The sequence below is a fragment of the Condylura cristata genome, unplaced genomic scaffold (assembly GCF_000260355.1).
Source record: "Condylura cristata isolate star-nosed mole 26May11 unplaced genomic scaffold, ConCri1.0 scaffold00030, whole genome shotgun sequence".
In the NCBI taxonomy this organism is placed as follows: domain Eukaryota; kingdom Metazoa; phylum Chordata; class Mammalia; order Eulipotyphla; family Talpidae; genus Condylura; species Condylura cristata.
Window position 1 is genome coordinate 23286947 of NW_004567131.1, and position 23194 is coordinate 23310140.

At 32.6% G+C, this 23194-nt stretch overlaps 1 protein-coding gene across 1 annotated transcript in view; it reads right to left on the reverse strand.

The window, feature by feature from the left end:
- Window positions 1–23194, reverse strand: part of DNAJC1 (DnaJ (Hsp40) homolog, subfamily C, member 1) — a 116708-nt gene that overhangs the window by 43042 nt on the left and 50472 nt on the right. Inside the window, exons 6-8 of the mRNA XM_004691297.2 lie at window positions 22618–22711; window positions 10717–10807; window positions 2662–2825 (exon numbers count right to left, since the gene is read on the reverse strand). Coding sequence (XP_004691354.1) covers window positions 2662–2825; window positions 10717–10807; window positions 22618–22711 — 349 coding nt within the window. The remainder of the gene's footprint in view (window positions 1–2661; window positions 2826–10716; window positions 10808–22617; window positions 22712–23194) is intronic.

Sequence of the window (23194 nt, forward strand, 5' to 3'; positions counted from 1 at the left end):
AAAAAAAAAATGGTGTCCTTGAATTACACAGTGGCGATGGTTGCACAACAAAGTAAATAGACTAAAACCACCGAAGTGTGCACTGTTATGAATTTTATATTAAGTACAACTAAAAAATGTTATGAAAAGCATGATCATATTTAAAACTGGAATGATGAAAGTTTAATAAAGAAATCTAGTGATAAATAAAAACTTTAATTGATGAAAACAGCTTATGAGATTAGAAATGAAATGAAAATACTCATTATCATTTCTATTTTACATGTTTTGGACAAAAGGGGAAAATGTATAATACTCAGAAAATATCAAAATAAAAAAATGAATTCAGCAAGGTTGCTATATATAAAGGTATTATTAAAAAATCAGTTACATTTCTAAAAGACCAAATTTAATTAAAAAGTGAAATTTAAGAAACAATATCATATACAATGTGATACAAAAATACTAAATATCCAGGAATAAATCCAAGAAAAAAATGTACAACCGCATACACAGAAGTTGCAACATATTATTTCAAAATGTTTTTGAAGATCTGAAGGAATGGATTTTTTTCATAGATTCTACAGTCAATGCTGTTTGGAAGACAATTTTTCTGAAATTGATCAATATGTTCAATGTAATACTAGTTGAATTTCTAGCTGAGTAAACTTATGGAAAATAATATTCTACCAACTTAAATGAAAATACAAATATTAATCTTACAAGAAAGTAGCTAAAGTTGGAAGTTAATGTACTTATTACAAAAGTACAGTAATCCAGTCCATAAGGTATCAGCACATAATAAACTAGGAAATTATTGAAATAAAAATAACTTTGAAAACATATACACAGTTACAGAAATTTGTTTCATGATAAAGGTGGTGTTTACAGAGTTGTAGTCTGCAATCTAAAAAGTCTTCAGTAATTGTTATCGGCACAAGTGGTTTCGAAAACTTTTGAAAACAATCTTTTGAATTACTACTTTATACCAAACACAAAAAAATATTCTAGGAGATTATCAAAATAAATTTAAAAAGCAGCAGAACATTAAAGCTTCTTAAAGGACTTGGAATTATCTTCAAGTGAGGAGAAGCTTCCTTAAATACAACATAAAAACAGCAAATAAGGGAAAAGATTCCTGATTAAAATTAGCAACATTGCTCATCAGAAGATATCACTTAGACTGAAAAGGCACGCCAGCATGAGAAAAATATATGTAAAGGACTAATCTCTGACATATGTAAGAACTCTTTACAAATAGGTATGACAAAACACAGGCAACCCAATAAAAGTCTTGAAAAGGCAATACAATGTAGGAGGATATTAGTGTCTAATAAACATAAAGATAGGTTTTCAATCTTACTCATTAGAGGATATGCAAATTAAGCCATATTTAGATAGCACTACTCACCTACCAGAATTATTAATATGTAAGACTTGATCAAGTTTTGTCAAGAATGTAGAGTGACTGAAATTTTTATATCCTGCTGCTAAAGTGTAATTTGATACACTTTTATAAAAAGTAAAAAATTATAAGTATTTAATGAGACTAACCCTGCAACTTAATTCCCCCCCAAAGAAGCTTAATATACGTAGTCAGGCAAAATATTATACTCAAGAACTGGAAATAACACAAAGCAATAAAATCAAATTTTGCTACATTTCTACATTAACTGTAGCAAAGAAAATGAACTAAGCATGACTACATATAATAATGGATGAATCTCACAAATGTTTTGAACAGAGGAAAACATATGGCACGTGTAATGGACTAAATGTTTATATTCCCCTAAATGCTTAGTTAGGAGTTAGGAACTCTAACTCCTAAAGTGATGGTTATTTGGAGCTGGGGTTTCTGAAAGATGGGGGACTCCACAGAGTTCTTTCACTAATTCCACCCATAAGAGGACACAACAAGAAAACTGCTATCTATGAATTAGGAAGATAGCCCTCAACATACACTGAATTTGCTGGTGTTTTGACCTTAGATTTCCTGGCTTTCCTAACTGTGAGAAATAATTGCTGTTTAAGGCACCTGGTCTATTATACTTTTGCTATAGAAGCCAGAAGTCTAAGACAATTCCATTTATAAACTTCAAACAGCAGATAAAACTAATCTATGGTTTTAGAAGTCAGGTAGTTAAGAGCCACAAGGGCCCTCCTTGGTGGGGCAAGTGGTTAAAGCACAGCACTGTGAAGCTATCCACAGCCACTTCATCAAGAATTTGAACCCTGTCCAGGGATGTGACCCATATGGTGCAGCAGACCTCTCCTGACCTGCCCTGCTGCTCCCCTCAGCAGTACATTTCCTCAGTCCTGTTCTCCCCATTCTGTCTCTGCTGCATCCTAACCTGTTGAGCCACCAGGAAGGGCCCTATATTTCATTTTTAGTAGAGCAAAGTATGTGGGAAAAATACTATTCTTTAAACATTCTCTGTCTGTCTCACACCCCCACCACTCTCTGTACCTAAGTTCTTGTATGCATAAATAAATAAATCTTTAAAAAAAAAAAAAGATAGACCAGGAGAAAGCATGAGAGACACTTAATGACATTGGCTATGTTGTTTTTTGATCTTGCCAACAGTTAACCTTACTTTATGATAATTCACTGAACTATGTATTTATATTTTTGTTCTTATTATGCATTTTAATCAATTGAAACACTTTAAAAAGATCACTTACCTGTTTTTTCTGTGTTCTGTTCCTGTCTTCCAACCAATCGTCCATTTGTTCCTCAATTTCTTCTATAGACGTTCCATGATCATAAGACTGAATATATGCATTTTCTAAAGGCATGTATACTGGAAATTCAGGTTTTGGCTTTTTTACTTTAACTTTCTTCTGTTCTAAAAAAGTTTAAAAGTCAAATATTAAAAGAATAAAAATAATTTCTAACATTTTATCCACAGACCACATCTTGAAAGAACACATTTTTCTTTAAGATAGAGCTGCTTTGTCATAGTAACTTGTTGAGTTTTATTATGCACTATTATACTATTTTTACATAAAACTTGAGATATTAGTGACAAATGAGATGAAGATTAAAATATAACCGTTGTGTCAATTTATATACATTGTTAGTTTTCAAAGTACTTTTCATAAAAGATTTCATTTTGGCACAATGGAAATAATACTAGCTTGGGATAAGTCATGTGTATTATATATAAAGCACCCACTAAAAAGCTATACAAGGTAATGTACTAAAAATAAACTATATATCAAAGAACAAATATCAAGAGAAAAATACTGAACTGAGTCAAATGAAAATATAATAGATCAAAATAAGTGGGACATAACAAAAACAGCTGAGAGGTGAATTTATAGTACTTTTAGTGCTATTTTAGAAAAGATGATAAGAAAGGCCAAGGGGACATAAGGAGTAAAAACAGTATCATTCTTCAAATCACAATCCAAGAACTTAATTTAAAGCCATTCTGGTTTAAAAGCACTTTCAGGCACTTAAAATTAGCAAACATAGCTCACTCAAAACCCCATAAAATATTAAATCACAATAAAAATGGCAAATCACATATAGAACAAAAAATCACAAAACCAACATGAGTAAGTCAAGCAGAAAACATTCAGTACAAGCAGATCCCTAAAGACCTAAAAAACCAAAAAGACCCAAACACAAATATAAATACAAACACACAACCTAAAATAACTGCATTTATTTTTCCTATCTGAATGGAGGCAAATAATGCAATAAATCCTTTGAGTATTCCCCTAAAAAACTATATTTCACTTTAAAAGATTTATTTATTTATGAATACAGAACTGGGGTACAGGCACAGTGAGAGGATTCACCAGAGACAGAGTGGGGAGCAGAACAGGCAGATTGACAAAGTACACTGCTGAGGGGAGCAGAGGAGACAGGAGAGGTCAAACTCGCATTGAGACAGCTTGCAGTGCTGCATCCTAACCTGTTGAGCCACCAGGGAGGGCCCTAAATTGCATTTTTTTTTTAAAGATTTATTTGTGCATACAGAACTGGGGTACAGGCCAAAGGCTCAGGGGTGGTGAGAGGCTTCAGCAGAGACAGAGTGGGGAACAGAACAGGCAGATCGACGAAGTACACTGCTGAGGGGAACAGCGGGCGGGTCAGGAGAGGTCTGCCTCGCCTTGTCGGTCACCTCCGGGGCAGGCGGGAATCAAACTCATGCGGAAGCGGCTTTAGCTTCTCAGTGCGGTGCTTTAACCTGCTGCGCCACCAGGGTGGGCCCCTATATTGCATTTTTAATAGAGCAAAGTATGTGGGAAAAATACTATTCTTTAAACATTCTTTGTAAACTTTTGGGATTAGGGCTTCAATTAGGTTTTATTAAATAACAAATTTGTAATTAAGGTCTAGAGTTTCTATTTGGTCATGTTCCCAAATGTACTAGCGTCTGGTTATATGGCATTTTGTAAGTTATGTCAAGAGGGTATACTATTATCCATGAGCATCCTGTATTATAGGAAAAATGGTCCAATTTATATATGGCCTATATACTTCATGTTCTTTCCTACTAACATCTGACAACTTATAAACCAGCATTAGAATCTCTTTTCCTCACAAATCTCAGCTTTTTCAAAAACCAGCCTTCCTTTACTTTAAGGAAGGTGAGTGTTTTCTCATTCAGTCACCTTAAAAGGTGTGTTCTGTCCTCTACCTTCTCACTGTCCCCTTTGAATCTAACTGAGGTTCATTAGTGGGCCATGCAAACAAATCACAAAACAAGAGTTATTTTATGTAAGTAATGTAATATAACTATTATTTCTTCAGATTAAAAAGTACTTAATAGCAACATTTTAACTTGTTTTTTTCTTTTGAATCATAAGAAGTACAGAGAAGAAGATAGTACCGTTTCACTTCTATCTTTGCAATCATTTTTAAAATAAAGTAATTCAAAAGTATTTTTTCACATTCATGATATGGGCTATTTCATTTTAAGTATTTAAATTCACATCTAGTGACAGAATAAAATTCACACTAATAACTAATGTTATTAGTTAAATAACATTAACAAGGAAAAAGTCTTAAAAATATATAACTCACTTAAACTGTAAGACTGATTAGAAGTTTATTATAAACAAATAGGTACAAAAATTTTTACAAATAAACATATTCTCTTGAATTAAAATCTCCCAAGAGGATAGTTATTTTTAAGAAATTACCCTTTTCATATTCCCTCCTAGGAAATATCATTTTAATACCACACCCTGTTTAGAGCAGTTCTGGGGTCACCCTCAAACGGTACTACTACTGCACAATCTCAGCAGTAAAGCAGGGAGACTTGAGGGCAGATTAGCAATTAGATCATGAAAGCAGGCAGCATAAAATAGCCACTGTTAATCTGCATGAGATGCATTTACTCAATTAAGCAGATGGAAATGTTATTATGAATTCAGTATTCCAATGATGGTCTTTAAAATTAAGAAGGATAAGGGCAAATGAAATGCACACTAGGGGATTTGGGACCTTTATGTATTAATTCTAATGTATACAATGCAGAACACTGTAATGGAGTTAACAAAATTAATTAAAAGATTCTTTGCATGTAACCATTAGAGACTACATTAAAAAATACATGACAGTTTCTGACATTATTAATAGTAATGTGAAAGTTCTTTACTATTCTTAAATTTGATACCATCACCTTTTCTAAATATAACTGTACAATAAAAAACATGACAGAAATCTTATTAGCGCCTAGTATGTTTTCAATATGCTTTCTTTTTTCCATTCTAAGTTTCAATAACTGATAAGCTAGTGATGAATTTTCAAACTTATGAGAGGGCTGTTACACATTCATACTGGCAAATAAGTTTTTGAATATTTATATATTTAAAATTTTGTGTTTCTTACACAATTTTTAGTAGACAATAACATCAAAATAAAAGTTTTGTATCGTGACACTTACTCCTGTTTTCACAGTTGCCATGTGCACATGCCTGTGTTCATTGCAGCCAAGTTATGGAAGCAATCTAAATGCCCAAGAACAGATGGATGGATGAAGAAGATGTGGTATGAATATAAAATGGAATATTACTCAACTATGTATGAAAAGATAAGCTCTTGGCATTTGCGACAACATATAACAGGAGGGAATTATGCTAAACAAAATAAGCCAGAATGAGAAAGACAAACACCTGATGGTTTTGTTCATATGTGAATTATAGAGAAGCAAAACAGAGTCAGTCAACATCAAACCAAAAACAAGCCCTAGAAATCTGACTATAAAACAGACTACCAGAGTGAGAGGAAAAAAGTGATGAGAAAAGGAGGTAGAAAGCACAATGGAGTAGGTGGTGGACGAAAGGTCCCTTGGTGGCGGGTGGAGTGTGGTAACATACATCTAAAGAGGTAGTAGTCTGTATTTCAAAATCATCTATGGTGTTGTAAACCAATATTACCCAATTAAAAAATAAGGAAAAATTTATAATAAGTGGTGTTTTATAACAACTTCATAACAAAGCTGTGTTATAAAATAAATATCTCCTGGGTCATAAACATTATGGTGACTATGGTATCTTGTATTACTCAGATTTTTCTTTACTAATTACACATTTGCTATACTCTGCCCCCCCAAAAATACTGTATTATATAGTTACAAGTTTCTAAGAGAGCAGATCTTAAAAGTTCCATACAAGATAAAAAAAATTATGTGTGGTAATGAATGTTAACTACTTACAATGTGATTATTTTGCAATAAATATACAATGCAGTAAGTACATAATGAATATTTTGGTATTCACTATGGTAAATACTAGAATATAATATGTAAATTATATATAAAAAAGGACATCTCTATGAAAGCCAATGTCTCCACAGGTAATTTTTTAGTTACTCTGATATTTTCTCTTTTATTTTGTAAATGCAATTATTTTCTCCTTTTAGCCAGTCTTCAAAGACTTAAAATTTTTCCTATAACAATTTTACTTAAAAATGAGTTATAAAAAAAAATGAGTTATAAAAAAATGAGTTATATAAAAATTACACTTATTCAAAATAATAATGAACAACTATATACCAGAGACATTTTATGGGGGTGAAGTGGGGAATGGGATCAAAAATGGGGTGGGGAGAGAGTGCACTGGTCTATGGTGATGGCACATGGTTGATTACAAGTGAGATGGAAAAAGGCACAAAATGATGTAAAAAGAAACTATTATATTAAAAAAATTTGTAACTAAACAAAAAAGTCAAAAAAATTAACATTTATTCACTGATTTCTAATTTAAATTTTATAAGTTTATTTTTACATCATTTTGTACATTTTTTTTTCCATCTCAATTGTAATCCCCGCAGGTTTCCCATCACCATGTCACCCGTGTACCATCACCATTGCCCTTCCCTCCCCACCTCCCCGTTTTTGATTCCATTCCCCACTCCACCCCCCCAAAATGTCTCTGGTATATGATTGTTCATTATTTTTGTTATTTTCTCACTGATTTCTAATTTAACCAAAACTATTTCAACAACTGCTGTATCAGCTTCTGCTTCAATCATAAATCTAACAGTTGTTATTTAACATTCTTATTCCCCAACACATATATTAATCCATCTTAATGTTATCCCCTATCACCCCAAGTTCTTAACAGAAGTTTGCTTTAAATTTGTAGTTGATTACATTATTCTGATTGGTAATTATAGGAGCTTTTGAATTCAGTGATGTCCTCCCAGAAACTATATTGTTATATACAGGACAGGTGCTTAGATGATAATCATTAATATTTATGGAATTATACTGTATGTTCAGTTTATTCACTCATTCATTTACTGACTATTTACTGTATTCTAAGACACTGTATCCAATGCTATAGGCCAAAAGATAAAAAGAAACACTTCCCATCCTCAAGTTGCCCAGACACCTGAAAAACTGTAGTAAGCTGGAAATGGTCCCTTAAAGAGGACCACATTCCAATTCCCAGAAACTGCAAGTGTCTTATATTTCATGACAAAAAGAACTTTGCAGATGTGATGAAGTTTCAAAACCTTGATGAGAGATCATTATGAATTAATTATACAAATTGGCCCAATCTAATCACATGGGTCCTTAAAAACAGAACCATGCCTAATTATGGTTTCTCCCATCTTAAACCATAGTGTGTTGTCAGGATAATATTAGACATCTATGACTTTCAGTATTTGAAGGGAAATTGCTATCAACATTTTTCTGTAAGTTGAATGTGTGAATTAGAGGTGTGGTTCAAAAATACCTCGGTTGCTCTTTTCCAGCTTGACTTAGCTAAATTATTATGTGGGCTACAGAACAGCTCTTACTACATAGCCTCAAAAGCACCCAAATTGCTCAGTAAAACTATTTATGCTGTGCATGTGTAAGCACTTATGGGTATGAATTTACTGGGTATGATTCTCTTTTAAGTGGTGGCAGGTAAAGTCACAACTAAAAACACTTCCATGTAAGTTTTAAAAAAATAGAAATCTCAACATCATACTCAATGAACAAGTATTTATTAAGCAATTCATATTGCCAGAGATTCTTTAAGGTATTTGAATAGACAACACTGAAAAAGACAAACTCCCTCACTGAGCTTGCATTCTATAAACAAGATAATAAATCAAATGAATGTTATATAATGTTAAATAATAGTTTCTTTTGCTGTAAAGAGTTTTAAATTTTGATATAGTTCCATTTATTTTACTTTTATTTCTCTTGTCATTATAGCTGAGTCCCCGAAGACATTACTTAAGTCTATTTCACAGAGTTTAGCCTGTTTTCTTCTGTGTATTATATAGTTTTAGATCTTGAATCTAAGTCTTTAATCCATTTTGAATTAAATTTTGTGTATGCTACAATGTATTGGTCAAATTTTCTGATTTTTGCATATGACTATTCAATTTTCCCAATACCGTTACAGAAACTTCCCGATCTCCATTGTGAGCCTCGGCATTTTTGTCATAAATTAACTATCTATATAAGCATGCATTTATTTTTGGGCTTTTAAGTCTTTTTATTGGTCTGTGGCTCTAATTTTATTTCAATACCATATTGTTTTTAGTGTAATTTTAAGTCTGGGACTACTTGCCTTGGCCATTTGGAGTCTTGTGGTTCCACACAAATTTCAGTAATATTTACTCTATTTCTTTTTTTTTAAAGATTTATTTGTGCATACAGAACTGGGGTACAGGCTAGGGTGCAGAACTGGGGTGCAGGGGCGGTGAAGAGGCTTCACCATAGACAGAGTGGGGAGGAGAGCAGGCAGATCGACGAAGTACACTACTGGGGGGAGCAGCGGGCGCATCAGGAGAGGTCTGCCATGCCATGTGGTCACTTCTGGGGGCAGGTGGGAATCGAACTCATGCGGAAGTGGCTTTAGCTTCTCAGTGCTGTGCTTTAACCCGCTGTGCCATCAGGGAGGGCCTACTCTATTTCTTTAAAGAAAGCTATTGAAATTTTGATATTTTGATAACAATTGCATTAAATTTGTATTTTGCTTTAGGTAAGATGGCTATTTTAACAATATTAATTCTTCCAATTCATGAGCATGGAATGTCTTTCCATTTCTTTGTATCTCATCTCTCTTAATGAGAGTTTTCACTGTATAGCTTTTATCCACTTTGTTATTAATTCTTAGATGCTTAATCTTCTTGATGTGAATGACACTGTTTTCTTTCTCTTCTAAGTTTGCATACAGAAAAACAATAGACTTCTAAGTTTTCATATAGAAAAACAACAAACTTTTTTATATTGATTTTGTAGCTTGTTACTTTATTGTACTGGTTTTATTATTTCTAACAGTTTTTTAAAAAATATTTATTTATTTATGCATACAGAGCTGGGGTATAGGCCAGAGGTCTGGGGGTGGTAAGAGGATTCACCAGAGACAGAGTGGGAAGCAGAACAGGCTGACTGACTAAGTACACTGCTGAGCAGCAGGTGGGTCAAGAGAGGTCTGCCATGCCATGTGGGTCACCTCCGGGGAGGGAATCAAACTCATACTGATGTAGCTTTAGCTTCTTAGTGCTGCACTTCAACCCATTGTGCCACCAGGGAGGGCCCTATTTCTAACAGTTTTTAGTGGAGTCTTTAGAGTTTTCTATGTATATTATCATGTCATCTGCAAATAGTGACACTTTTACTTTTCTTTTTTCCAATTTGGACTCTATTTCTTCTTCTTGCAGAACTGCTCTAGCTAGGACTTCCAAAAGTATGCCAAATACTAGTGGTAAAAAGAGGGGAAAATGTCTTTTTAAATGCTAATATGCTTGGCCTTTCCTAAAAATAGTAAGAACTGTCTTTAAGGTTCTATGGAATAGTTCTACATAGTGATAGTTTAGTCAGGTTTTACATATTATATACTACTACTACTAATAATAATACAAGGGTTTCAGAATAATAATCATTGATATTTTTCAGATCTTCCATCTACTACTTTAATACAAGTTGGGTGATCAACTGGATAGACTTGGCACTAAATTATCAAAGACAATAATAGCAATTAATCCAATGACTGGAATATTTTAGTGCTTGCTAGATTTTGGATGCCTCTCAGATTTTAGAAACTTTATAACTCCAAATTGATTTTATTCCCATATTGATACCAGACTATGGGGGATTTAATAATTACTAACACAGTATTTTAAACTAAGTAAGTAACTAAGTTATTAGATAACAAGTAACTAGAGTGTCAAAGAAAGCAATTACTGCTAAATTTAAGGGGAAACCCCAAATTTAAATAGTAACCTTTACATGATAATGTTAACATAGTAAGACAATGTTTAAAACTTACTTTGAAGGGTTTCATATTCAGCTCTTGTCAATGCATCTTCCTTTTCCTTCAACCTTGTTTCTTTATATTTAGCATAAAACTGCCCAGCATCCTTAAAAAGAAATTACAAATAAGTTAATCTACTGAAGTTTGCTTTGATTTCCACATAACTTCATTTCAAACAATATATATTCAGTTGAAAAGCAAGCTTCTCTTTGTGTTTGTTCATCTTTACTGTATAAGGAGCAGAAAAACAGAACCATCTTGAATTATTTGGTATCGTAATTATTACTATGAATAAAAAACCTAATAGTTTAACTCCAAAAAGATTTAAAATTATATGCATATCTAATTATAAAAACTAAAGGACCATATAGATACAAGTGAAATTGTTACTCCTCATTTTGTCATATTTAGAGACCAGTTCCTTCCTATCACATGAAGCATTGAGGATACTGTACATACATACAGTATCCTGTATGTATGTATGATTTTATCCATGTGGATAAAATCTCAAGATATGGCATAAAGGTTAACTAGTAGAATACTTTAAAAAAGACTAGGCCTTTAATAATCATAGACATGGAAAAAAGTTGTGGATGTAGGTATATGAAAATCTTGCCAGTGGAAAAAAGCCAAATGGGTAATTTTCTGTTGCAGCCATACTACTAGTACTTGCCAGACTAAAAGGGCTGCACTTCCACAGCTCTGTCTTTTTCCTTTGGATAGGATACTTTGCTCCCCTTGAATCAAGGGAGTAAATTCAATCATTATCTCTTTTGCAAGTCTTTCTGACCTCCTCTGATAAAGTAATTCTCTCGTCTACACTACTGGTGTATTTGAACACACTTCTGTGACAACTTATATTATACAACATTCTCTCCCAGAAAATGAAAAATCTGAGATGGGCTACTTGTAAGCCGACAACACAGAATCTGGCATTAAGCAGCACTAAGTGTTCATGGAGCTTAACTAAATTGAAATATATAAGAAAGAAATGAGAAAGACTGATGAATGATGTGGAATGGGGGACAAAAAAAGAGGTATCAGGATACTCTAAGGTGACATTCTCAGATTGCAAGATTCCTATAACAAAAAGAACAAAGTCAACCCTTGGCTTTACCTTGATTCAATGTAAAAGCATGAATGTTAATGATCCAGAATGGGATAATTCTAGAATGGATTCCCTCTTTTCATCTATGTTTGAGTTTTCTCTTGGGGTCTATATGTCTCTTGGAATTATACAGGAACTCTACAATAAGATAATGAATTAGGGAAATAACAGGGCATTTATAAAATCATTAAACCTGCATTATTAAAGATGTATCCTGTTTTATTCTTTCCAATCCCACTTTATGTTCCTATCTACTAGCTTTCTACAGGAAGGATTCCCACAGGTTGCTCAACCACTAAATAATCTGAAAGGCACAGGAGGTGATGTGCCCAGTTTACTCATTTCCCATTTCCCCCTTGCCCATATACTTTAAATTCCAACAGTTTCTGGGGTAAGGTTTTATGGACTCTTAGCATTCCCCACACCCCTAGAGAAAAACTAAACCCTGCAATAGTAATTTTTTTATATTAAGTCACATAGATCTTTTATTTCTTGGTGAGAAAGAATGAGTTTAATAGCATTTCCCCAGAGACTAGTCTTTAGTAGTATGGAGATGAAAACATCGGAAAAGCACTGGTTCCTTGAGGTGGGTAGGAAATGTGGTACCAAGCAAGAAAAGATGAGCACAGATAAGTTGTTTTATGAGATAGGAAAAAAGTTAGGCTGAAATCAAACATCAGAGTACAATATAGTAAAATGTAATTTTGTTATTAAGAAGAAATTTTTGGAACCAATCAACCTACATTAAGATCTCAGCTCTGAGTTATGTGGTATCCAGCAAATCATTTCTCTATGGGTAAATTTTCTCATTCATAAAAATGGAGATAATAAAATCATCTAACTCATAGACCTGTTTGAAGATTAAATGCATTAATGAATGCTAAATTAACATATACCATACAGGTAGGCCTTATATGTGTTACTGATTTTTATTATTACTTCATCAGTTTCCCAAGAACTTATTCTCTAACACATAAGGGTAAGTTTTCTACTTCATACTTCACCAAGATCCGGCGGAAACCTGTACCTTAGTGACTATGAGTTTTCTTTATCTTTCCTTCTCAGTGCAAAAAACTTTTGCTGGGTAAAAGCAACCTGTCTTAGTGCCTACCAAATTTGAATATTTCTCTGCTAATGTTTCTTCTTCCTGCTACAGCACAGAGTTTCAGTAAAAAGACCTCTAAAAAATACTCATTAGATCCAAAACCACAATTACTTTAGGATTGCATTGCACCCAATCACATTGACCTACTGTTTAATTTCAACCTCACTCACTTTTTCTTTTAGAAAAAGAATCCTATCCTCCTTTTGCTCCATTTTTTTTTTCAGCACAATACAAAGTGTTTCTATGTTTTTCTTTTCTTAATTTCTTACCTATACTTTGAAATTATAATATGCTCACTCCAGAGCACTTCTGCTTTAATAAACTCATAATGCCAAGTAACTTCACAGTATTCAGTAAACTCTACTTTTTTCCAACCATCCAATTTGGTATGCCATTTCAAAACACCAACAAACTAGAATTCTTTAAAAGGAAAAGTAATCAAGCTTGAGGCAACTTGAAACTGTATCTTAAGGGGATTGGTGACAATAAAATTAAGGATAATCTGAAACTATCACAGAATGTCTTAAAGGTCATTAGAGGAAAGAATGATATATATTACACAAATAGTTCTAGATACAGAACTCTGATTTTAGGTAAAGTGGAGTTTTCCAATAATTAAAATTATCTGAAAGAAAAATAAATAAGTTTAAAGGTAATATTCAAGATCAGAACAGGTGACTATTCTTTAAGGTCTATTTGGGGAGGGAAGGAAGTTCAATCACGCAAATAGGGGTGCATAAAATCGTTTGTTTTCAACTTCCTCTCCCTCACTGTTCAGGATGGGGCTAATTCACATGAATACAGATAACTATTTTAAAAAAGTCTCATTTTTAATCCAAAATAATTTCCATTTTATCTACATGGAAAATCATATTTTTATAGCATATAAATTTCTTCTTTACTTTTGTAGATACTTATCTGGCACATAATAGAAGCATAATAAACATTTAATGAGTAAGTGAATGTGATTAATCAATCAGGACCCCTGACTACAGTTTAACTCCATAAAGCTGTATTAAAACTATAGAGTTTATAATATTCCAAACAGAATGAGTATCTATTCATGAGGATCCTATAATGTTATAGACAGAACATAAACAAATGCTTTTGCTCTACAAGCCACTTTTAAACATAACAAAAGTTCTTGAATTACTCAAAGAATGTCTGCATAGACATCAAGCAAGGAACTTAATTTACATTATAGAACTGTCTAAACTCTTTATATGTTATGTGTATTCTTTGTATATGAGTTCCAGTACAAGAAGATATCAAGCAGTTATATTTTTTAGTTATTTATTGAATCATTATTGTATGTGGTGTGCTTTTGTTAGGATATTTGGAGATCATATGATAAGCAGTGACCTTAAAGCATGTATAAAAACGATGAACATTAACCAAAAGATGGAATATAAACTACATGAAAACAGGGATTTTTCTTTCGTATTTTCAGAGCCTAGAAGAGTATCTGGCACACAGTAAGCACTCAATAAATAATTGCTGAATGAATTATTAGAAGAGAGAGTGGTGCTCACCCAATAGTCTATCTGTTTCCCCACATTTCCTTGTCCTCTTGAGATTAGGTGGGGTCATGGGACTAGTTCTGGATGGGCTGCGGATGGAAATATCATGTGTCATTCCAAACCAAAGCATCAAAAAACTGCAACCCTCCAGCTCTTTACTCTTGCCATAGTAAGCAAGGAAGTCACATGTTCCACAAAGGGACAAGTAGAAAATGGTGGACATATCATTATTCTGAGTTCTTGAATTGCTAGTTAGATCAGAATGCCTATTTTTCTACCAACCAGTGATAGTAAGTGGCATAAACTAGGAAGAAAATTTTAAGCCACTGAAATTTCAGGATGATCTGTACCTTGTCAAAGTCTGTCAAAAAAAAAAAAAAAAATCAGCCTCTCTTGATTGTGATACAAACAGTAAGAACTATAGTTAGTAGAGAAAATATACAGTAGAAAGTTTTAGGTTTGTTTGATCAGAAAAAGTTATATAAAGATGATGGTAATTTAGCTAAGCCTTTAAGATGTAGTATTTCCAAACTTAATGAGTTGTGAGATGGAGAATATTCATATCATAAATCTTTTTTCTATCACTATTCATATGGCTCGTTTAGGTGATAAAACAACACTTTGAGCAGGTATTGTTCATCAAGTTCTGGTTTACTTGTACTTCTTACAAGCTTCAACACATTAAACAATGCAAGAAAAGCAGAAAAGAAGGGAGTTGATCTCAGTGCTCTGAATAGAGAAATAGAACCACCTGTCCTAGTGGGAATAAGGAGCATGCAGGAGGTCTGAGGAGACGTAGCTGCAAAAAAAAGATGGAGGAGGCGTCGTTATTTTTGATTGCTTGACAGCACAGATCTCCAATTTTGTTTGAAGCTTACATATAACCTTGAACACAGGAAAATATCACAAGTACATTTCTAAAATCAAAAAATCAAGTGCTCTGTATCAATTTTTGTTTTCTCATTTATAATATCAGAATTACATATAATGTACAATAAAATAACAATAAAGAGTTTAGTAAAACTTTTAAATTGCTTTATTTTGAATGTCAAAATTTTTGTACAGAATTATAATGGTACTAAATTCACAAGAAGTAATAAAGTAAACAGGCTATCAGATATGCCTTTCTTTGCCTATACCATCAATAGTCAAGGAGATGCAAAGCCACTGTTTCTAGTTGGGATAGGAGATAAAAGAGACCACAGAAGTGATAGGGAATTGAAGACTAGACAGCTTACTTACTCACATTTATAAAGGCAGTTATCCAATTATTGGGAAAATTACTCTCTTAGCTTTTATATTTTTTATATTTAATATTTATTGACAATTGCTTTAATATCTACCATTAAACTCAGTTGAGTTGCTTGGGCAAACTGTCTTATCAATTTGAGTCTATTTTTCATCCATAAAATACAGTATTGGTGAGATTACATATCTCTTACACCTGTACTTATTACCAACACACTGCTGTTTTAAAATCTTTTCTACATCAAGCACTGACATTATAAAACTCTCTATTCTGCTTTTAGACCTCTGATTAATTGCATCTTTTGTCCTCCTTTCATAGGACAGAAGAAATGGAATCTTCATTTTATGCTGAAAGGTCCTTTCAATTTTCCTATATCCCTTTGTATTCCAAAGCATTAGTTTTAGCCTTATAAAAATTCAGATGATCTCTTCCATCCTTCCAAAAATGTGTTTATGCATTCCTTACATAAAGAATGCTGTGTATAAAGTTTTTTTTTTAAAGTTACAAGAATACTAAGAGTAAGCTTCTGTGTTTCTGTATCCCTCAGAAAATTTGTGTTTAACTCAGCTTGCTTTAAATTCTTTCTAGCCCTTGAGAAATATTTTCCCTTGCTAATTAGCTGTGAATGTTTCATTTATTTGGATTCTGACAGCCTCAGCAAGCAGAAGCAAGGGACTAGAAAGGCCTGGCCTGTGAAGGAAGATGACCTCCAGGCTTGTCAACAACACACCTGCTAAAGGACAAGCTTTCTGAGAGGGAGGATTCTTCCATTTATAGATAATACTACAAAGTATGATATTCCCTTTACTCTTAGGTAACCTTTTATTTTTTTAAGGTAAAAACCATAGTACTACAGAGAAAATTTCTCAGTGACTGCTGTAAGCAACCAATAAAATCTTGATTGAGGTAGGGATATACATGTTGAAAAATTCCTAAAAAAACTTAACTGTGTTTGTGTAAGATTAGCTTGGTAATACTTGGTAATAAGCTTAGACTGGGAATTAACAACGTGAAAACCTTACAAACTTTAGCAACACACACCTACAGATGCCTGATAATTTATAAATTATGTTACTGAGAGATGTAAAATAGAGAGAAAATTGAATGATGAATTCCCAGATCAAACACAAACTATCAAGCAAATAAATTCTGAATACTTAAGATTTAGTCTTGATTCTAAATTACAGATCCAGATACATGAGGCTACACTACTGACAAGGAACAGAAAAAAGTTGTAAGAGCTAAGAAAAATACGTACACATAGCAATGATTATATTTTATCAATTGTTTGCTTCTTTCATACCTAATATAGCTGATCAATTAAAAATATCCAAGAGGGCCCTCCCTGGTGGTGCAATGGGTTAAAGCACCACATTATAAAGCTCTCCAAAGCCACTGCAGCATGAGTTCAATCCCTGGGCAGGGAGGTGACCCATTTGGTGTGGCAGACCTCTCCTGGACCACCTGCTGCTCCCCCCTCAGCAGTGTACTTCGACAATTTGCCTGTTCTGCTCCCCACTCTGTCTCTGGTGAACCCTTTCACCCACCATACCTCTGGTCTGTACCCCAGTTCTGTAAATATAAATAAATAAATAAATCTTATTTAAAAAATCTAAGAACTTTTTGGAGGTTAGAAAAATTCTTGTGGCTATAGATTGAATTTAGCCAATACAAAAGACTAGTGTATTCCCTTCACACTACCATCAGCACAGAAACAGAATGGTATAATATGTATAACTAGAACTACCCTTTTAATATTGAAAATAAATTTTGCCTTAAAGAATACAACCCCCCTTGGGTGTTGTCCACATTTCTTGGTATGTTCAAATGAATATTCCATATTTTCTAATAATCATGCCACTTGCATTATTAGCTACCTAACACATTTTCTCAAGTTTTCCCAGCTTCTTTGCATAGAGTCATGTATTACTCTCCTTTCATTCCTCTATATATCCACTAACCTATCTACTCATCAATTTATACTTTCCATACTCTTATTTTGTCTTCTCATTTGACTTTTTTTTTTGACAGGCGGAAAGTTTTTATTTGTGTAATTTTTTTATAAGTTTATTTTTACATCATTTTGCACATTTTTTTCATCTCAATTGTAATCCCCGTGGGTTTCCCATCACCAAGTCACCTGTGTGCTCATTTGACCTTCTACTTTTCTGTATATATGGTACATGAGTGATATGAGGCATATTGAAATGTTTATATATATATATGTATATGTCCATATATATCCATATAAATATATATATATCCATATACACACACACACACACACACACACACACATATCCAAATATCCTTTCTTAGGATACTCTTTAATCTGGGAAATGTTTGCTATTAATTTAACATTGTCAACTGTTAAAAATTAAAAATATATATATAATAAAAAAAATTTAACATTGTCAAAAATTTTACATTTATCAAGTATAGTGGTATTTAGTTACTGGCCTCATTTTTCTAATGTACCAACTCTAAAAGTTATCCCAATATCTTTCTCAAAGCATTTGAATAAAATCCAGGTTAGCGATAATAAGCACCTTCTCAAAAAGGAAAGAAAGCTGCACAGATACACTTTGACCTGTACCTTGCCTGATTATAGAACCACTGTATGCATTTTCTGCTCATTATATTACTTTTAATTATCTGAACAATTTAAGCCTATCTTGACAGCTGAGAGTAGGAAACATGATGATGTCTTATTAACTTTGTCTAAATTGTTTTATAGATTAGTCAAATAAAATTTATCTATTAATTGAGTACAACTTTCTAAATGGTCATACTCAGTCTGGAGAGCTGTTCTGTTCTTAGGTTATAATAATATGCTATGCAGTATTTATTTGTTCTTAAAGAAAGTGTACAAAGTTCTCAGGTGTTTCTCAGTCTTAACACAGCATGATTGGATGGGAATCACCTTATTTGTGAAATTATTTTTGTATACTACCTAGTACAAAGTGGGCACTTCACCATCAAGCATCTACTCATCTTTCAAGACTCAAGTGATTTCTCTTAAATTTTCCTTGATCATCCTAAACAGATAATTGTACTTTTCTGATTATCTACAAAAGTCCTTTATATCACATCTGTACAGTTTATATGCCATGGCACAATTATTTTAATTCGTATTTTATAACTTCTACCTAACTGTAAGATCTTAGGAGGTACACATTTATGCCTCTTAGACTACTTTGTTCTGATAAGTATAATACATTTTTAATGAACTGGGTAAAACTGTTTTTCTAAACATAACACCAGATAAAGCATTATATACCAAATAATGATATAACTATTTTCATTTGTAATTTTTTGGGAGGAGGATAAAAAGAATTACTAAGCAAGCAGTAAGAAGTTTGCTTAACAATCTTAAATGTTAAGAAAGCAGTAGTAAATTTAGGGGCATAAGCTGAACCAGAACTGCTACTTTTGCAAATCCTATTGGATAAACATATGTATACAAAAAAGGAATGGGTATTTAGAGGAAGAAGAGAAGGAGCTTGAGATCAAGAGTTGTTGATATGCCTAGGACAAGATTTGGGTACAGATTTTGCTAATGTGAAGGTACTTTACTGGAAGTGACTGAATCTCACTTTTAGTTTGGAACTTCATCCTTATTTACTAGCTATATAGGATATAAATATCTGTACCTCAGTTTTTTTTTTTTTTTTAAAGATTTATTTATTTGTACATACAGAACTGGGGTACAGGCCAGAGGCTCAGGGGCGGTGAGAGGCTTCACCAGAGACAGTGGGGAACAGAACAGGCAGATCGACAAAGTACACTGCTGAGGGGAGCAGCGGGCGGGTCAGGAGAGGTCTGCCACGCCATGTGGTCTCCTCTGGGGCAGGCGGGAATCGAACTCATGCGGAAGTGGCTTTAGCTTCTCAGTGCAGTGCTTTAACCCGCTGCGCCACCAGGGAGGGCCATGTGTACCTCAGTTTTAATGATATTTTATTGAAGTTCAACAAAGCCAGATATAAAAATAAAACTATTACTTGATGTCTAACTTAACTTACTGAATTTTTATATATGTTGGTTGTGTTAATTCTTAAAACCTGTGAGATACCTGCAACTGTAATTACATGATTCAATTAAATATTACATTAAAAACATGAAATGTGAGTAGAAAATGAAAGGTGTTTTTATGAAAACCAATGAATGCTTGGGAACTCAATACAGGAGAGATGCTGAAAATGTTGTTAACTGATGTCAGTAAATTAATTACAAATGACTGGGGGAAATCATAAAAATCTGTAAGGATTATGCAACTACATTGCTTAAGTATATAGTTTAGCTCTTCGTTAAAGAAATCATATGGAAATTTATCCCTAAGGGATAGCTTATACAAAAAGAGGATTTTTAAAAATTTTATTTATTTTTACATAGAAAATCTAGGATGTACACCAGAGGTGCCAGGGGTGAGAGGATTCACCAGAGACCAAGTAGGGAGCAGATCAGGCAGATTTACTGAAATACACTGCTGAGGGAAGCAGCGAGATAGACAGGAGAAGTATGCTGTGCCATGTGGATCAGCTCCCTGGAAATGTGGGTTAGTTCCTTGGTTGGAGACTGAACTCAAACCGCAGAGGTGATAACACAGAGATTTAATTCCCAGGCCATCAGTGAAACCCAAGAGGATTTCTATTTAAAAATAAGAGGATAGCAATATACCACAAAATTTGAATAAATGTAAAGTACAAGTTTAAAACATTTAAGGTGATATGTTGGGTCTCTAGTAGGGTTCTTTTTTGACCACTTTACCAAATGCCAATTCAATTATGTTATGTAGGATTTCTTCTACTTTTTGTTAGTCTCTTCTTTAAGATCTCATAGAATTGCTACATAAAAACTTCTAGATAAATCTTATGTATTCATATTATACAATTTTTATGGTGAATGAATACAAAGGTCACTTTAGACTGGGGAAAAAGCAGACAACAAAAACAAACTAATCCTAAAAGCAAGTACTCTGTATTATTTTGCTGATGCATTTCACAAGCTATACCTCTATTAACTTTCACACTTGGGATTTATATCTCTCTACTATATTGCATTGTGTTGTTAGTGAACATGAGAAAAATTAATTTCATGTCCATAAAACAGAACTGAAATATTGACATTTGCTTTTTAAAAAAGGAAAAGTGTCCTTTTTCGAATGCATTTATCAGGAAGAAGTAATGAGAACAAAATTTGAAAACTCGATATACAAGGACTTTGAAAATTTAAAGTCTAATATCTCAAAAATGACAGGATAGGCACATCAAGTATAAACAAAAATTTAATCGTTCAAAAAAGCAGTTTCTAAAGGGACTAAAAAGTTCTTATCGACTTCCTTATTTTCATATTTCTTAAAAATATATGATAAAAAATACATTACCACATTATAAGCAGATAATTTAAAATAACAACCCATATACCTATGACATCTTAACATATTGGTTATATTCTGGTAAACCACCCACATATTAACCAAGAGATGTTTAGTTCTACCATGTAAACTTTATTTCAAATGACTCAGATTAAAATTGCAAATTGTTCAGACTGACATATGATACTCGATTTACACTGCCTCATGTCTACACTTTCTAATTCATCTACACTCTGGTTTACCTATTTCACAGATTCTAAAGCTGACACAAAGTATCACTTTTAAAACAACATTACAGACTACATCCTAAAATATTTTTTAGTGATATTGTCTGTATGTTTCCTCTTTCTTACTAAGTCTTACTAATAAATAGCATGTAAAGATTGTGGGCTTTTATTTAAGTATTTACTATGCCAAACAAACTTAAAAGTTTCTATAATTACTAAAATGCTTCCATTTTTCTGTATTATCTTTAATAATTAAATATATGATAATGAATTGTTTGGCTAGACCTAGTAAATAACTTCTTAGAAGTTAGAAGGAAATACTGGTGATTTTTAGTTTCTTTTACCTTCAAATATAAAACTTTCATTATGAGAGGAAAAAGAATAAAATGCAGAACTTTATTCCTTAAATGATTAGGAAAAATGGCTCTAATAAATAAAAAAAAATTAATTGTCTACTTAGTTTTTCCAAACATTTATCTGAAATGAAACATTTCCTCCTCAAAATGACAACCTCAAGGACCTCAAAATTTTGCACTAAAACTATTAAATGTACTTTGAAACATGTTTCTGTGTTTGGGAAAACTCTAAAACTAGTTGTAATAATGAAAGAAGCAAAGCAATATACTAAAATACACTTTAATATGCTAAATAAAAAATTAGAAATTGCCATATATAGTATGTACCCGTATTTTTTAAATTTTTAAAAATTTTATAACAGTTTATTTTTACATCATTTTGTACTTTTTTTTAAATCTCAATTGTAATCCCCACGGGTTTCCCATCACCGAGTCACCTGTGTGCTGTACCCGTATTTTATTGTTTGGTCAAGACTAACTAGCAAATGAAACTTTGATCATCAGTATAAGACAAAATATCCCCAAACCTTTAAAGTTGTAAATAAAATGGAAAGTAATATACATTTTTGCATACAGATGCTTTTGTAAAGTTTTTCTATTATGTACTCAAATGCTATTGAGATGATGAGTGACAACCTCTTTGTGTCCTGTTATTTTTTATTAGATATGCTTTAAATAATAACCATAGCATATTTAATATTTTACTTTTACGTTTGTACTAGAAATAGTGTTTTTCATTTCCCTCTGTTGTGGAATTCAAAGGTATTTTAAAAGCAATATGAAAGATTATGGGATAGTTACCTAAACAATTTTAGAATTATTCTAAATTATGTTTACATTTATAAAAACATTCAACTTGATCAGTTTTATGAAGTATCCACTGGGTATCAGCATTTAGAGAGCACACACAGGCATTAATTATTTCATGAATAATTAAAATGAAAGATCTAATATTATATGAAAGAGGTACATTTTACCTGCAGTAGATGAGGCAATGCTTTTAGTGTGAGGCAAAACCAAATTCCCAGCTTGCATGGAAGCAAATCATGCCATTGTGGTTTCATCAGTACTCTAAAGGGGAAAAAAAGCAAAAACTAAAAAGAAGCAAAACAAAGAATGAAAACTGGCAAACAAAATATTTTTATAAAGAACATGAATTCTTTTTGCGTGGCAATTTCAACCAAAAAAAGAAAATTTTAATGAAATATTTATGACATTTATAATCTGATTAACATAAAATAGAATAACTAGCAAATGCAGTATATTACATAATAGATTATGTATCTTTTTATATAATATAGTATATACAATACATACCATATTATATATAGTATATGTACATATATAATATATAGTACATTTACATATACAGAGAGAAAGATAGATTTGGGGTAGGAAGATCCTAAACAAGTTAAAATATGAAACAAAAGCCCTCCTTCTTAAACTTGACTTTACATCAGTTCTGCAAAATGAATCTTAAACCTTATGATTACTTCAGCTATGAAAGATTAAACATCATCAGAGTGTTTCCATGTGCTGGCAAACAGATCTGAA